At 39.0% G+C, this 18,644-nt stretch overlaps 1 protein-coding gene across 4 annotated transcripts in view; it reads right to left on the reverse strand.

The window, feature by feature from the left end:
- Window positions 1-18,644, reverse strand: part of LOC124803122 (reticulon-4-interacting protein 1 homolog, mitochondrial-like) — a 170,332-nt gene that overhangs the window by 92,449 nt on the left and 59,239 nt on the right. For all 4 annotated transcript variants that reach the window (XM_047264294.1, XM_047264297.1, XM_047264295.1 and 1 more), the window contains exons 6-8: window positions 11,447-11,632; window positions 5,366-5,540; window positions 5,070-5,260 (exon numbers count right to left, since the gene is read on the reverse strand). In XM_047264294.1, coding sequence (XP_047120250.1) covers window positions 5,070-5,260; window positions 5,366-5,540; window positions 11,447-11,632 — 552 coding nt within the window. The remainder of the gene's footprint in view (window positions 1-5,069; window positions 5,261-5,365; window positions 5,541-11,446; window positions 11,633-18,644) is intronic.

Raw genomic sequence — 18,644 nt, forward strand, 5'->3', positions numbered from 1 at the left:
CTGCCCTGAAAAGGCGTTTCTGTGAGTGGGTATAATATTTTGGAAAATACACCAGCAACTTGATTATTTGGTTGATTGACACTAGTAAAGACAGGTCGGCCTCTTGCAAGCTTAAGGAACGGAAAGACTGTGGCCATCCTATCCAAGTTAAGTAATTTCGATGGAGTTCATCACTCATAATTAATAGTAGCTATTTAAAAGTCATTTGGTTAAAATCTGATCAGTGAATTTTGGTTATTCACTGACTATCGTTTTTAAAATTCTGTACCTTGTGTGTATACTTAATGAAAGTGGGTTCATAATTAATGGCAGTTGTTTAAAGGTCATTCAGTTAAAAAAAAAACTACTCAGTGGATTTTGCCAACTGTAGTTAATTGTTTTTAAAATTCTGTACTTCTGGTGTATAATTAATGGCTGGTGGCTGATAATTAGTGACAGCTGTTTAAAAGTCAGTTTTCTGAAGCCTGCTCAGTCAACTTTACTGTTGATGATTTTTAAAACTCATTTGACTTTAATAAAGGCAAGTAATGTATTAAAGATGATGAACGTTGAACCAGTTATGTGATGACTCCAGTCATTCCTTTAGGGTGACCCAATGCCAAATCTTCCCACTTGAATTCCTAGTTATAACAGATAAATTTAGTTCAGCAAGAAGTTTTTATGGTTTTGACTGTTTCTTACGTGTGAAAAATTTCATGTGAGATTTTCCTTCACACATGAAATTTTTCACACTTAAGAAACTGAGGCAGAATTATTACAATTTTAATTATGCCAACTGCAGTTCTATGGGCAGATTGTTTCTTTTTGAAAGATGGAACAAAAATGAGGAAAAGGTATAATCCCAGGATGTGGAATTAGATAGCAGAAAAAAAGGAAATTTCCCTGATAACTACAAATCGAGAGAAACAGGTTTGTTACATACTGTAGTAGTGCACGGAGAGTATTTGAATTCTGGACGATCCTTTCTAAACTCTGTTGAACAGAAGGCAGCCAGTACCACAAGTGTTTTTATTTGATCCTCCCTCCAAAAAAGGTCTGGATATTAAAACAAATGTGAATATCAGAATAGTTTTCTATACAAGTACTTGAAATATATATTGACTATTTTTCAACATAAAACATCATGGCGACAGAGATATTTGCTATAACTGTGTATAAGCTTTCACAATCTCTTTGCGTAAATACTTCAGCTTGTCCATTGAACCATATCATCATGGTAACATATTCTATTTGTAATTATAGAAGCAATAAAGAAACATTGTGAAATTATCATGAAAGCGCATACTTTGTAAATATGCTGTTGCTTCCCCATTTAAAATGAATACCTTCCGCTTTTCTATTCGAAATTACTTGATACTTACATATGTACACTAGTAACTGTCAATAGATAAAACCTGTTTAGGTCTACTTGCTGTAAGGATGGAAGCCTATTCACAGTGAACATGTTTAGTCATCATGTTACTAAAAGGCATTTTCACTGCTCAAAGAGAGATAACATGACATTTGTAGAAGAAGTAGCAAAGGCATTTGTTTAATTTCTACTGAATCTGCAATGATTCCAAATTAACTGCTTTATGTTAATTAGGTACTTATAAAAAGTTCTTTGTACCACAGTGCAGAAACCCTTTCTTTGTACAGGAAGAAACCCTTAAGATTAACTTTAAAATGTAGTATGCTTATCTGTTTTAGGATAATGCCAGTTTTTTCGTAGAATGAAGATGCTTGAAATTATTAAACTGAATGGAAGACTCATTCACAATTTTATCAATAAAACTCATTATCAATGAGATAAAAAGGTGGGTTCTCATTACCGGGTAGTTATTTCCATCACTCAGGGATTGTAATTGTGATCTCTCACTTTGTAGTGGAATGAATCAGTTTTAGAATTATAATACACTTTCTCAGCAAAAAGTGTAGCATTTACATGATTTCTATTTTTTTCATATATACATGTAATGATTTATAGTTAATGGTTTTAAATCTATCTCTTAAAATAGTACATCCTTTTGGGCTTGATTGAAAGTTTGAGTGTGTCACACAGTTCAGAAATGTATCACCAATGGACAACGAAAACTGATAATTAAACAACAAAAATTCAGCAGCTTGAGATATGATAACCAGAAAAAGAAATAAATCACTGTATGAAATAGTGGCCCATCCATCACCTTCATTAATAAATCAATCTTCTCAACAAGATTGTTTCCCAGATATATTAAAAGATGCAGAAATAAAACCACTCTTCAAAACAGGACCTTGAGAAGATATGGGAAATTATCATTCCATCTTTCTTCTTTGAGTTTTGGAAAAAATATCCAAAGAAGGCAGTTGCTAACTTAATATAAAACTGTATTGTAAAACATGAGAATATTTTGAAAAACCAATGTGGTTTCCAGCAAGGGAAAGACTGTAGACACTATAAATAATTTTGTTGACAACATTAGCACCTCACTACATGAAAAGAATGAAGTGAAAGGAATCTTCTGTGACCTCACTAAGAGCTTCAACTCTGAAAACCACACCTTGCTTATCTGCAAACTAAAAGCATATGGGATTAAGGTCAGTGCACAACAGTGGCTTACCTCATATCTATCTAAAAGAAGACAGACAGTAATTATTTCCTCAAATTTAGGAAATTAGCCTTCAAAATAGAGAATTGTAACTTAAGATGTTCTCCATGGTTTTATTCTCACAAGGGGGACTCTCCATCGCATCCTCCCTCAGAGTTAAAATGGTAAGATGGTCCAGGGGACAGCCCATCAAAAACAGAACACAGATCAAGCATAAAACCAGGAAGAAAGTGTACTGAACTGTGAAAAAAGAAGCAAAATAGAAACAGAGAATGGTCCATACTTGAGGTACGCAATCTTGAGCAAACTGGCAGAACCATGTGTTGCGGTTGTGTGGTCACGTTGTTGGACTGCAAAGTGGGAGATCCTGTTTAAATCTCCCTTGTGACCCCCCTCCCTTTTTTCCCACAAAATTATGAACTGTCCATCCAGTCACTGATGTGTCTGTTCTCCTTCCATAGTCTGGGAAATTGTCATACTATGCACAGATTTTAGAATATGAGTCATTTGGTAAGAACATAGTATTGTCACAAGTAAATGTGGTGAACAGTGAGAGCTGGCGAGATGCCGTACAGATCTCTCACCAAAATGAAAACAACAAATAAATGGATGTAAATTATGTTTAAAAAAAGGGATTTCAAAAGTCAAAACTTCCAAAATGAAACACAAGTGTCATAAAATGTGGCACTTGTGTAGAACAAATAGGAAGTACATACATCTGGAGGTCCCTTCCTCACACCTCACTGTTGCAAACAGACATTACATCATGACACAGACACAAATTTGAACACAGTAAACAGGCACATCCATGACCGGATGGACAGTTCATAATTTTGTGAGGGTGAGGGAAAAAAAGGAAAGAAAACGAAATGGTGTGGCACTTCAAGTTCACTTGATGTTGCTCATCTTAAGCTTGGAACTTTCACTAATTCTGTTTTGCTTCTTTTTTCACAGTTTCACCTTTTTCCCGTTTTCATGTTTGGTCTGTGTTCAGTTTTTGATAGGTTATCCACTGGGCTATCTTATCATTAAATCTGTGGGGAGGTGTAATGCTTTCTGTTCTATGTTAAAAATATGACCATTAATGAGAACTCTGTAGCAGTTCTGTATGCAGATGATACATCTGTTTTAATTGATGACAATCAAGCAGAAAAATCTCTGACTACATCATTAATACACTGGATAGATTAGAAATATGGTCCCAGTTAAACAAGATGAATCTAAGTACGTTGAAAACGCATATGGCATAATGTAGGATCCAACAGTCAAAGTCCCAGGAAATTGAAATAAGCCATAATAATAATAGCATAGCAGCAATGTAATATGTTGTGTCTCTAGGACTCAATCTAAATAAGAATTTAAACTGGAATATGCTTATTGAATACTTCTTGAGTTAATTATATAGCTTTATGTTTGAACTGCAAGTATTATCCTATGGCACTGAGATGAACATCCTGAAAAGGCATAGTACAGTTATTTCAAACAGTATTAAGGCATAGTAGGCTACTATTTTTTTGGAGAAACTCTGGTAATATGTTGAATACAAAGAATATTCAGGAAAAAAATCATCAGAAACATAAGTTCTGCACATACAAGGGAATCATGCTGTCCATTACTTAAAACCTGAATATTTTTAATACAGAAAACAAGAGTTATTCATGAACAGTCAATTCATCTAACACCACATTATGAGGCAAAGTTCACATATGAATCACTTCCTGTACTGTAGCTGTGTAAACCATACTTAGTCTGAATCTTGCTTTTCTTACTGTTTACAAATACCACACAGGAAGAAGTATGCTGAGAAGTCATCAAAAGAAATCCAAGATCTGTGAAGAGAGCTCTGCAGTATTTGTGGCTATCTGCTTTACACAATATCCTTATTGTTTGCTTTTGCTCAATAAAAGCTTTATTGACTTTGGCTGCATTACTGCATTAGATTATTTAGGACAACAGACTTAGATGAAATCGTAACATGTTTAAAAGAATGAGTGTAAGATATATTACAATTTCCACTTATGAATCCTCTACAAAAGTAAAGAAATCAACAACTCAAAAGTCAATTTTAACATTAAGTGCCTAATTATTCATGGTCCTTTTAGAGACAGTACGTTCTCTCCTTTCTCTGACCTGTGTACTATCCTATTTAACTGGTTATTTGGTGACCAAAATGAATGGCAGCCTAGAAAATACACATAAACAAATACTGGGCAAAAATGAAAGTTATGTTATGTTCCAAAAACATACTGGAATCTACTGAAAGTTGAACCCCAAATCACTGAATTAGTCATCTGACATTAAATGAATTGTACACTAAAGCACAAATTACTTTTATATTTTCATTTAAGTAGTTTATCTGAATTTATTTCTCAGAATGTAAAACAAGAGAACAAAGCATGCTTTTAGGATTGACTGAAATACTAATTAAAATTTAATGCGAACTATTATCGGTATATTTGAAGCATATTTCAATCACAGGTATCATCTTCACTGGAGACTCACCTGAACCTTATTATTGTCTTTCCAACTGCATCACAAGAGTCAGCATGCTGGAAGGCAAGTTCTGCATCCTGAGGTGAAAATATTTTGTCCACAACTGGCTGCAGACTTCCATCTTCTACTAATTTTCCTAATTCATTCAGTGATACAGGAGATTCATCCATTAAACTCCAAGCATTAGCCCCAACACAGACCTGTCACAAAAGAACTATCAGTTATCAAATACAAACCTAACCAATTAAACTGAGCATATACAGCCAAATCCTAAGTTTAAGAACCCTTGAAATATAGGGACATACCCTAAAAAAGCATTTTAAGCGAACCCAGAGGCTGTACAACAATCGAAAAATGAACCCATAGTTGTCAGCAGCTAATGGGCTTGCTACAGTTGTTATAACAAGGCCATCATCTTTGCAAAATTTTAGGCACAGGTCATCAGCTGCATGTCCAACTGTATTGAAGACAAAATCAAACCTTCAAACAAAATGAGAAAACAAAAACATTTACAGTTCAAAAGTTTGGTATTATCAAATAACAAATATATTATGTTTACATACAATGACAGTTATAAGTGATTTCTGTTAAAGATTAAAATAAAATGTTACCAGCTTTATTGTCACTCAAGATGGCCGCAAGTGTAGAAGTGTGTGATTCTAACTTGAGAAATAGTTATGCGGTTAAAAAGGGAGTTTGTAAGAATTGTACCACTGATATAACAACGCTAAAAGAACAGATTGCAAGCTTACAATTCATAGTCAGTGCTTTAAGAAGTGATATTGATTCACTCGAGAAAGAAAATCGGGATCTACGATCGAAGCCAACACCAAATGAAGTGATGCAAGTCAAAAGTAATAAATTGTCCAAGTGGACAAAATTGTCATATAAAGATGGTTTTCCAACTGCAAAAAGAACAACAGACTCTGCAAAAACTATCAGATTTTCTGATAGAAACAGATATCATGTTTTCCAAACAAGTGACTGTGATAACAACTCTCAAAGTGATCATGAACTTGTAAAAATCAGTGAATTGAAAATGAATAGTGTTTTTGCTAAAAAATGTCAACAAAAAACACAGATCATCAGGGAAAAAGAGAAATGTACTATTACTAACAGTCAGTCATGGCAGAAATCTATCCAGCATGCTCCGTGAGAAAAATTGCTACATAGCAGTGACTAGTGTAGTCAAACTAGGGGAGGGAAGTAGAAATGTTGTAGACATTAACACTCCGACAAATTTAATTCAGGAAAATGCCTTAATCATCTGTATAATGGGTTCAAACTATGTGGCAAGAAAATGCTGAATAATTTTTACAAGCTAGCAAATGCTCAATACAGTAATTGCCACACTGCCTCATAGGCACTATCTAATTTATAGTTTGGGTGTAAACAAAGAAATTTGGAAAACAAACATTAAAATAAGGAAACTGCATTCTTAATACGCCAAGTGCAATGTACTGGGTGTAAGCAAGCTGCATCGAAATCTGCACACGAAGCATGGAATGCATTTGAACTATGGAGGGAAAAGGTTTGTTTGTGATCGTGTTAGTGGAGTAATTACAGAAGGACTTCTAAGGAATAAAACAATCTATCAGCTTCCTGGACATCCTTCCAACAACAGCGAGGAAAACAAAATGAACAAGAAAGAAGAACAAAAACACAACACATCTAACATTCCTAATTTAAACTAAAGGTATGTGATGCTGTAAATATGATTCCCAATTACCAAATCATGAATACACCTGATCTAAAAATTTATCACCATAATGTGCAATCCTGCATAACTATATCGATGAGATTAACGTACTGTTAACAGATAAACTTAACGATACGTCTGTGTTACGCATTTCTGAGCACTGGCTTAACCTAGAATTAATCCAGAATAAGAAAATAAACAAATTCATTTTGGCTGCTTACTACTGCAGAAAAAAACAGCAAGCAGGGTGGGGTAGCAATCTACACAAAGGATAAGGTAGATATTATTACCCTACCAGACTTAATTAGATCAAATGTCGAAAATAATTATGAAATTGCAGCTGTAAAAATTACTCAGTTCAACCTGGTTATTGCTACAGTTTAACAATTACCATCTGGAAATTTTGAACTTTTCTTAAACAAAATGGAGTCATTGCTAAATAAAGTAAATAAACTGGATTATGAGTTGATAATCTGTGGTGATTTCAATATCAGTTTTCTCACAAATAGTGAAAATAGGGAGACTCTTTTGAACTTTTCAACATCCTGTAATTGAAAGGCTCAAGTAAAAGCCACTGCCCGAGTAACAGAAACTAGCCAAACAGCTCTAGATCAGTTTCTAGTCAAGAAGAGTTTACACATCACCTCACTAAAAATTTTCAAAGCAGGTTTTAGTGACCAACTTATTCAAATATTAAGCATAAAAGTACACAATGCAGTATTATTAACAACATGTCTTTCAGAACCGCATGTAGAAGTTATAATCAGGATAATGTAAACTACTTCAACAACTTATTATAGAAAGAAAAATGGTCAGAAGTGTACAAAATGAATGATATAGATGAAAAATTCAACACTTTCATTGATACATTAACCTATTTCTTTGAATCTGCATTCCCACTGAAAACATTAACCATATGAACCCTAGAACAAACAGCTGGATCATAAGGGAAATAAGGGTTTCATGCCAGAAGAAAAGACTGCTTCATGAAAAATGTAACTCAAAAAGTTCCTCACATGATGTACGTAATTCTATAAAAAATACTCCAAAATATTAAGAAAAGTAATAAAAGCAGCAAAAATAATGCATAATGATGAATTCATTTATAATTCAGCTAATAAATCAAAGGCTATGTGGAGTGTAAAAAAAAGATCCGGAGAATACAGACAATGTTGCAAAAATATAACACTATCACATAAAAATAGAAAAGTAACAAACCTCTTAGAAGTAGCCAACACATTTAACAACTTTTTCACAGGTGTTGCTGATAATACGTTACAGTCAAACATTAAGAGCATCGAGGCAAATGGATATAAAATAAGTGCATGTAGAGGATCAATGTACATCAGTTCTGTTTCACAAGATGAAGTAGCTAAAGCAATAAAAGGACTAAAAAATTCCAAGTCTGCAGGCACTGATGGTATTTCTGCAACAATATTAAAGAAGAGTGCACCAAACCCAATTGAAATACTCAAACACTTATGTGACTGCTCACTTCAGGCAGGCACTTTCCCCGATGTATTGAAAACATCAAAAGTTATTCCTGTATATAAAAAAGGTGGTAAAAACAATGTAAATAACTACACACCCATCCCAATTCCCTCCTGTATCTCTAAAGTATTAGAAAAAGTTATGCATGAAAAACTTATGAAATTTATAAATAAAAACAGCATCCTGTGCAATGGACAACATGGATTCAGAAATAAGAAATCAATGACAACAGCTATTTACGAGTGCATCAATTCCATCCTAAACCTGATGGACAAAAAACAAGAATCAATAGGAGTATTTATTGACTTGTCAGAAGCTTTTGAAATGGTGGATCATAAAATTCTGCTATCAAAGCTTGAAAGATATGGTATTCGAGGTCTGTCCAACAAATGGATCAGTTTCTTCCTGGCTAATCGTAAGTGGACAGTGTGCATCAAGCACACAAATATTACACTAAAAACTGTATCTGAACACTTATCTGACTATAAACAAATTAAATGTGGTGTACCCCAAGGATCACTAATGGGACCCCTTCTGTTCCTTCTGTACATAAATCATCTAAACTTAAATGATGAGGCACATAAAACAATCATATTTGCAGATGACACCACAATTCTACTAAAAAGAGACAATGAACAGTTACAGCAGACAATAAATGCAGTCACGAAACAACTTAGCAGCTGGGCACAGAGTAATCAGCTTGTAATAAACAGTAAAAAAACCATTTCACTAAAATTCTACAATGTTCCTAACAAGGACATGTTCATCCCATCAGTCTCTATCAATGACAAACTAGTTGATAACAATACTGAAACCAAATTCTTAGGACTTTGGCTGTAGAGCAACATCAGATGGAATAAGCATATTGAACATCTCAGTGCAGAACTTAGCAAAACATTTTACCTTCTTTGCTCATTAAAATCATGCTGTAATCAGAAAACAGTAATGAAACGCGCCTACTTTCATTCTCATCTTAGATATGGTGTCGTGTCCTGGGGAAACTCTAAAACAGATAATAGCACTTTTAAACTACAAAAATGGGCCATTAGAATCTTGTTTTGGTGCAAGCCCAGAGACTCTTGTTTAAGAAATCTGGTATTCCCCCAATACCATGTGTATACATTATAGAAACCCTTTTCTTCTTTAAATTAAATGTAATAGATAAGGACTGAAAAAAAACCACAGTGATATACATGATTACTTTACCAGTCAAAACAGAAACTTACATATAACTCAAATCAGCACAGCTTTGTGCCAAAAAGGTACTTTTCACATGGGAGTTAAGCTTTATAACAAACTTCCTGAAAACATAAAAGCTATTACTGAGGTCAATATCTTTGGAAAATCTCCAAAGTTATATTTACAGCATCACTGCTTTTACTCCACTGAAGAATATTTAAATTCATGAAGTGTGTTATATAAATACTTATGTATAAAGTATATTATTGTAACCTTAAATACATATGTCTAGAAATGACTTTCTGCTGTATATTTATAACTTGACTTGTCCAATATCTTACGCATAAGCTGCTTTGTAGATGACAGGACCGCTTTGTAGACAACAGGACCAGTAAAAATACAATACAATACAATCAAGTGAATGGTGTATTCACAAAATAAACATCATCACTATATTTGTAGAGTAATATTACTTCTCTACAGTCCTGGCTAAGATTTGTACTCTTGGAGTGTGCACATATTCACAAACCCAGAAACACAGCCATGTCAGGCCAGTGCTTCACCTTCACCAACCCCCCCCCCCCCCCCCTCTCTTCTCAACCATCCCTCCCCGCTGCTCAGAGTATTTTTCTGTCAATGCAATAAATTTCACTCGTAACTGAAAATGTTTGTTAATAATGATAAAAATACAACCAAAACAATTTTACTTATTAAATATATACTGATAAGTTTATACACACAGGGATATTACAGTATGTGAAATACAGAAAAATATAGTCACTGGCACGGAGTTACATAGGTCAAATTCTGTTAAACTTGAAAACTTGTCTACTTTAAAAATTACAAAACCGAAAAAAATGTGCACATAAATAAGTTGAGCCACATGTTGAAATAACAAGTCAGATTTTATGTAAAGTCAAGAATGTTGCTCACAAGACGGTACTTAACTAATAAAGGTCTCAGATATGGTGTTGTTAAACAAATAGGTCCTTGAGGCAGGCTTTTCACTACAGGTCTATCAGGCCAACCTGGAAGCAGTGGCCTACATCAGCAGCGGAATGTAAGAAAAGTGTTGCAAATTAACTGAAAACTATCAGGTCAAGCAGGGTCTTGGAACCTTTCTGAAAACTCTTCATAGAGTGTTCAAGCAACAGCCTGACAAAGCTGCACTTCTGAGTTTGTAAACATGTGCACACCCCAGGAGCACAAATCTTAGCTAGGCCTGTAGAGAAGTAATATTGTTATCAGTCATGTTTGCTCCATGAATGAGAATGTTTCAGGTCATGAAAGGAGAAAGAGTTACTCAACAAGAAATTCTTTAATTCACTCTTAAAATCCAACACATTATTTACAAGAGATGTTACAGATGCTCTACCAGGTCCTCGAATACATGTGTATCCATGTACCTGACCCATTTCTGTACTAGTGTTAACTCATGAAGTTTTTTAGAGCTTATTTTTGGTCCTAGTGCCATACTCATGCTTTCACTATTTTTAATAAAAGAGAAATATTACTAATGGCAAAGAACACTAATGAATATTTATAATGTGAATCAGCTGTCAAAATTTCAAGCTTTCTTGAAGAGGTCCCTGTAAAATTTTCTAGAACTAACACCAGATACAATTCTTACAACACAGTCCCGTATTCTGAAAAAACTATCCCTGTAAGTTGAGTTTCATGAAAAAATTATTCCATAACTCACCAGTGAATAGAAATACTCAGAATAAAATACTTTCTTCATTTTTAATTAACTTTAGTAGTAATCATGAACACTGCAAATGTAGCCAAACTAAGGCACTTCATAAATTCTAGGATATGAATTTTTCAGTATTATCATTCCTCACTTCTTCTACAGATCAGGCCACAGAGTGATCAAAAAATTAGGAACATAATGCAACTTTCTAATAAATGAAATAATATGGTTTCAATTTAATCAGCTACAGTCATTTCTGTAAAAGGAAATCAATTTTTTGACACACACACAGGTATTAACCATAAACATGAAATCTGCAATCACCTATCATGCTCTGAAAGCTGCTTCTCAACATCTGGCTGCTGGTCAGTAACAATACAGTCTGCACCTAAAGCTTGTGCAACTGGTATTGCCCTGTGTGGACAAGTCACAGTTACATGAACACCCCACAGACGTGCAAGCTGCAGTATTATCACTCCAACAGCTGTACATCCAGTATGGACTAATACTCTGAAACAAACCACACAAGTCTCAAACACACATCTGCAGAAATTGTGACCAATACCTTAACAAGACTTGACATCTATCACAAAAATGGGCTCAAAGTGAACAAAAACACTAACTCTGCTCAAAGAATGAGAATATAAAAAGCAGCAGCAAATAATATGGGGTAAAAATAATTGTTATTCCACATTTAGGGAACAGGTGTTGCAAATAAAAGAGACAATGATAAACAAGTGAAAATTCTGTAGTGGAAGTGGCAAGCAATAGACTGAGATGACAGATGTCATGGGACAATGATACGTACATATACAGATGGCGGCAGTATTGCATACTCAAGGTACAACAGGGCAGTGCATTGGGTGAGCTGTCAATTGTACTCAAATGATTCATAGGAACAGGTTTCCGACATTATTATGGCCACATGACAGTAATTAACAGACTCTAAACATGGGATATTCAGTTTCAGAAATAGTTAGGGAAACCAATATTCCGAGATCTACAGTGTCAAGAGTGTGCCGAGAATTCCAAATTACCTCTATCTGCAGACAACATAGTGGCTGATAGCCTTCATTTAGTGACTGAGAGCAGTGGGGTTTGCACAGGAATTGTCAGTGCTAACAGACAAATAACATTGCATCAAATAATTACACAAATAAATTCGAGATGTACAACGAACATATTTGTTAGGTCACTGTGGCAAAATTTGGCTTTAATGGGCTATAACAGCAGACAACCGATGTCACTTGCAGCTCATGACCATATCGGTTAGACCCTAGACAAATGGGAGTGGTCAGGTGAGTCCCAATTTCAGTTGGTAAGAGCTGATGGTAGGGTTTGAGTGTGGCACAGTCCCCATTACACCATGGACCCATTGTAAACAACACAACAAGCTGGTGATGGCCCCATAATGGCTGTGTTTACATGGAATAGATTCAACCCACTGGTCCAACTGAACCAATCATTGACTGGAAATGGTTAGGTTCAGATAACAGCTGATGATAGCAATTCAAATGGTCTCCAATTAGCAGAACATAATCATTTCCAGTCAATTATCAGTCCAGTTGGACCAGAGAACCCAGCCCATTCTATGTAAATACAGTTCACACCATTATAGTCATCACCATCCTGCACAGTGCCATGCTGATAACTTCGGTCCATGGCTTCGTGGGGTCTGCGCCACACTCAAACCCTCTATCAGCTCTTACCAACTTAAATCAGTACTCTACAAATTATTACACTGCTCATGGTGTCCCAGTGTCTCAGTGAGTGGTGAAATTATAGCACAAAGAACCACATGAAAGGGATAATAAATTCTACGCGGGAAAAATATATTTAAAAACAAAGATGATGTGACTTACAGTACGAAAGCGCTGGCAGGTCGATAGAAACACAAACAGACACATACATACACACAAAATTCAAGCTTCCACAACAAACTGTTGCCTCATCAGGAAAGAGGGAAGGAGAGGGAAAGACGAAAGGAAGTGGGTTTTAAGGGAGAGGGTAAGGAGTCATTCCAATCCCGGGAGCGGAAAGACTTACCTTAGGGGGAAAAAAGGACGGGTATACACTCGCACACACACACACACACACACACACACACACACACATCCATCCACACATATACAGACACAAGCAGACATATATATAATAGAGGGAAACATTCCACGTAGGAAATATATATCTAAAAACAAAGATGATGTGACTTACCAAATGAAAGTGCTGGCAGGTCGACAGACACACAAACAAACACAAACATACACACAAAATTCAAGCTTTCGCAACAAACTGTTGCCTCATCAGGAAAGAGGGAAGGAGAGGGAAAGACGAAAGGATGTGGGTTTTAAGGGGGAGGGTAAGGAGTCATTCCAATCCCGGGAGCGGAAAGACTTACCTTAGGGTGAAACAAGGACGGGTATACACTCGCACACACACACATATCCATCCACACATATACAGACACAAGCAGACATATTTAAAGACAAATATGTACACTCGTACTCTCTGCTGGAAATATCACTTTGCCACAAAGAAAAATGATCCTAATCCTACTCCTAATGACCCAACTCCCCAAGACACTATCCAAATTGAACCCTGCCTGGAACAGTCTCGTCCTCCGTCACAGCGGGACCCACCTCCTCTTCCTCAAAATCACCCTCTCCAAACCTTCCAGGAATTTCTCACTTCCAGCCTTGCCTCTCAATCCTTCTTAAAAACACCTTAATCCTACTCCCAACATCACCACTGCTGAAGCCCAGGCTATCCGTGATCTGAAGGCTGACCGATCCATCGTCATTCTTACGGCGGACGAGGGTTCCACGACCGTGGTACTTGATCGTCGGGAGTATGTGGCTGAGGGACTGCGTCAGCTTTCAGACAACACTACATACAAATTTTGCCAAGGTAATCCCATTCCTGATGTCCAGGCAGAGCTTCAAGGAATCCTCAGAACCTTAGGCCCCCTACAAAACCTTTCACCTGACTCCATAAACCTCCTAACCCCACCGACACCCCGCACCCCTACCTTCTACCTTCTTCCTAAAATTCACAAACCCAATCATCCCGGCCGCCCCATTGTAGCTGGTTACGAAGCCCCCACAGAACATATCTCTGCCTGTGTAGATCAACACCTTCAACCCATTACATGCAGTCTCCCATCCTTCATCAAAGACACCAGCTGCTTTCTCGAATGCCTGGAATCCTTACCCAATCTGTTAACCCTGGAAACCATCCTTGTAACCATTGATGCCACTTCCTTATACACAAATATTCCACACGTCCAGGGCCTCGCTGTGATGGAGCACTTCCTTTCACGCCGATCACCTGCCACCCTACCTAAAACCTCTTTCCTCATTACCTTAGCCAGCTTCATCCTGACTGACAACTTCTTCACTCTCGAAGGCCAGACATACCAACAATTAAAGGGAACAGCCATGGGTACCAGGATGGCCCCCTCGTACGCCAACCTATTTATGGGTCGCTTAGAGGAGGCCTTCTTGGTTATCCAGGCCTGCCAACCCAAAGTTTGGTACAGTTTTATTGATGACATCTTCATGATCTGGACTCACACTGAAGAAGAACTCCAGAATTTCCTCTCAAACCTCAACTCCTTTGGTTCCATCAGATTCACCTGGTCCTACTCCAAATCCCATGCTACTTTCCTTGACGTTGACCTCCATCTGTCCAATGGCCAGATTCACACGTCCGTCCACATCAAACCCACCAACAAGCAACAGTACCTCCATTATGACAGCTGCCACCCACTCCACATCAAACGGTCCCGTCCCTACTGCCTAGGTCTTTATGGCAAACGAATCTGCTCCAGTCCGGAATCCCTGAACCATTACACCAACAACCTGATAACAGCTTTCCCATCCCGCAACTACCCTCCCGACCTGGTACAGAAGCAAATTACCAGAGCCACTTCCTCATCCCCTCAAACCCAGAACCTCCCACAGAAGAACCCCAAAAGTGCCTCACTTGTGACAGGATACTTTCCGGGACTGGATCAGACTCTGAATGTGGCTCTCCAGCAGGGATACGACTTCCTCAAATCCTGCCCTGAAATGAGATCCATCCTTCATGAAATCCTCCCCACTCCACCAAGAGCGTCTTTCCGCCGTCCACCTAACCTTCGTAACCTCTTGGTTCATCCCTATGAAATCCCCAAACCACCTTCCCTACCCTCTGGCTCCTACCCTTGTAACTGCCCCCGGTGTAAAACCTGTCCCATGCACCCTCCCACCACCACCTACTCCAGTCCTGTAACCCGAAAGGTGTACACGATCAAAGGCAGAGCCACGCGTGAAAGCACCCACGTGATTTACGAACTGACCTGCCTACACTGTGAAGCTTTCTATGTGGGAATGACCAGCAACAAACCGTCCATTCGCATGAATTTACGAACTGACCTGCCTACACTGTGAAGCTTTCTATGTGGGAATGACCAGCAACAAACTGTCCATTCGCATGAATAGACACAGGCAGACAGTGTTTGTTGGTAATGAGGATCACCCTGTGGCTAAACATGCCTTGGTGCACGGCCAGCACATCTTGGCACAATGTTACACTGTCTGGGTTATCTGGATACTTCCCAATAACACTAACCTGTCAGAACTCCGGAGATGGGAACTTGCCCTTCAGTATATCCTCTCTTCCCGTTACCCACCAGGCCTCAACCTCCGCTAATTTCAAGTTGCCGCTGCTCATACCTCACCTGTCATTCAACAACATCTTTGCCTCTGTACTTCCGCCTCGACTGACATCTCTGCCCAAACTCTTTGCCTTTACAAATGTCTGCCTGTGTCTGTGTATGTGCGGATGGATATGTGTGTGTGTGCGCAAGTGTATACCTGTCCTTTTTTCCCCCTGAGGTAAGTCTTTCTGCTCCCGGGATTGGAATGATTCCTTACCCTCTCCCTTAAAACCCACATCCTTTCATCTTTCCCTCTCCTTCCCTCTTTCCTGATGAAGCAACCTCTGTCCTATCCAAAGACCTCACCTTCAGCCCTACTCCCAGATTCAACCAAACAGCCCTCATCAAAGATTTACTGTCCTACACTCGTACTATCTGCTGGAAATATCACTTTGCCACAAAGAAAAATGATCCTAATCCTACTCCTAATGATCAAACTCCCCAGGACACTATCCAAATTGAACCCTGCCTGGAACAGTTCCGTCCTCCGTCACAGCGGGACCCACCTCCTCTTCCTCAAAATCACCCTCTCCAAACCTTCCACGAATTTCTCACTTCCAGCCTTGCCTCTCAATCCTTCTTAAAAAAACCTTAATCCTACTCCCAACGTCACCACTGCTGAAGCCCAGGCTATCCGTGATCTGAAGCCTGGCCGATCCATCGTCATTCTTCCGGCGGACAAGGGTTCCACGACCGTGGTACTTGATCGTCAGGAGTATGTGGCTGAGGGACTGCGTCAGCTTTCAGACAACACTACACACAAAGTTTGCCAAGGTAATCCCATTCCTGATGTCCAGGCAGAGCTTCAAGGAATCCTCAGAACCTTAGGCCCCCTACAAAACCTTTCACCTGACTCCATAAACCACCTAACCCCACCGACACCCCGCACCCCTACCTTCTACCTTCTTCCTAAAATTCACAAACCCAATCATCCCGGCCGCCCCATTGTAGCTGGTTACGAAGCCCCCACAGAACATATCTCTGCCTGTGTAGATCAACACCTTCAACCCATTACATGCAGTCTCCCATCCTTCATCAAAGACACCACCTGCTTTCTCGAATGCCTGGAATCCTTACCCAATCTGTTAACCCTGGAAACCATCCTTGTAACCATTGATGCCACTTCCTTATACACAAATATTCCACACGTCCAGGGCCTCGCTGTGATGGAGCACTTCCTTTCACGCCGATCACCTGCCACCCTACCTAAAACCTCTTTCCTCATTACCTTAGCCAGCTTCATCCTGACTGACAACTTCTTCACTCTCGAAGGCCAGACATACCAACAATTAAAGGGAACAGCCATGGGTACCAGGATGGCCCCCTCGTACGCCAACCTATTTATGGGTCGCTTAGAGGAGGCCTTCTTGGTTATCCAGGCCTGCCAACCCAAAGTTTGGTACAGTTTTATTGATGACATCTTCATGATCTGGACTCACACTGAAGAAGAACTCCAGAATTTCCTCTCAAACCTCAACTCCTTTGGTTCCATCAGATTCACCTGGTCCTACTCCAAATCCCATGCTACTTTCCTTGACGTTGACCTCCATCTGTCCAATGGCCAGATTCACACGTCCGTCCACATCAAACCCACCAACAAGCAACAGTACCTCCATTATGACAGCTGCCACCCACTCCACATCAAACGGTCCCGTCCCTACTGCCTAGGTCTTTATGGCAAACGAATCTGCTCCAGTCCGGAATCCCTGAACCATTACACCAACAACCTGATAACAGCTTTCCCATCCCGCAACTACCCTCCCGACCTGGTACAGAAGCAAATTACCAGAGCCACTTCCTCATCCCCTCAAACCCAGAACCTCCCACAGAAGAATCCCAAAAGTGCCTCACTTGTGACAGGATACTTTCCGGGACCGGATCAGAATCTGAATGTGGCTCTCCAGCAGGGATACGACTTCCTCATATCCTGCCCTGAAATGAGATCCATCCTCCATGAAATCCTCCCCACTCCACCAAGAGTGTCTTTCCACCATCCACCTAATCTTCGTAACCTCTTGGTTCATCCCTATGAAATCCCCAAACCACCTTCCCTACCCTCTGGCTCCTACCCTTGTAACTGCCCCCGGTGTAAAACCTGTCCCATGCACCCTCCCACCACCACCTACTCCAGTCCTGTAACCCGGAAGGTGTACACGATCAAAGGCAGAGCCACGCGTGAAAGCACCCACGTGATTTACGAACTGACCTGCCTACACTGTGAAGCTTTCTATGTGGGAATGACCAGCAACAAACTGTCCATTCGCATGAATTTACGAACTGACCTGCCTACACTGTGAAGCTTTCTATGTGGGAATGACCAGCAACAAACTGTCCATTCGCATGAATAGACACAGGCAGACAGTGTTTGTTGGTAATGAGGATCACCCTGTGGCTAAACATGCCTTGGTGCACGGCCAGCACATCTTGGCACAGTGTTACACTGTCTGGGTTATCTGGACTGCTTGTGTCTGTATGTGTGGATGGATATGTGCGTGTGTGCGAGTGTATACCTGTCCTTTTTTCCCCCTAAGGTAAGTCTTTCCGCTCCCGGGATTGGAATGACTCCTTACCCTCTCCCTTAAAACCCACTTCCTTTCGTCTTCCCCTCTCCTTCCCTCTTTCCTGATGAGGCAACAGTTTGTTGTGAAAGCTTGAATTTTGTGTGTATGTTTGTGTTTGTTTGTGTGTCTATCGACCTGCCAGCGCTTTTGTTCGGTAAGTCACCTCATCTTTGTTTTTATATATAATTTTTCCCACGTGGAATGTTTCCTTCCATTATATATATATATATATATATATATATATATATATATATATATATAT

Source organism: Schistocerca piceifrons, chromosome 6 (genome assembly GCF_021461385.2).
Source record: "Schistocerca piceifrons isolate TAMUIC-IGC-003096 chromosome 6, iqSchPice1.1, whole genome shotgun sequence".
Lineage (NCBI taxonomy): Eukaryota > Metazoa > Arthropoda > Insecta > Orthoptera > Acrididae > Schistocerca > Schistocerca piceifrons.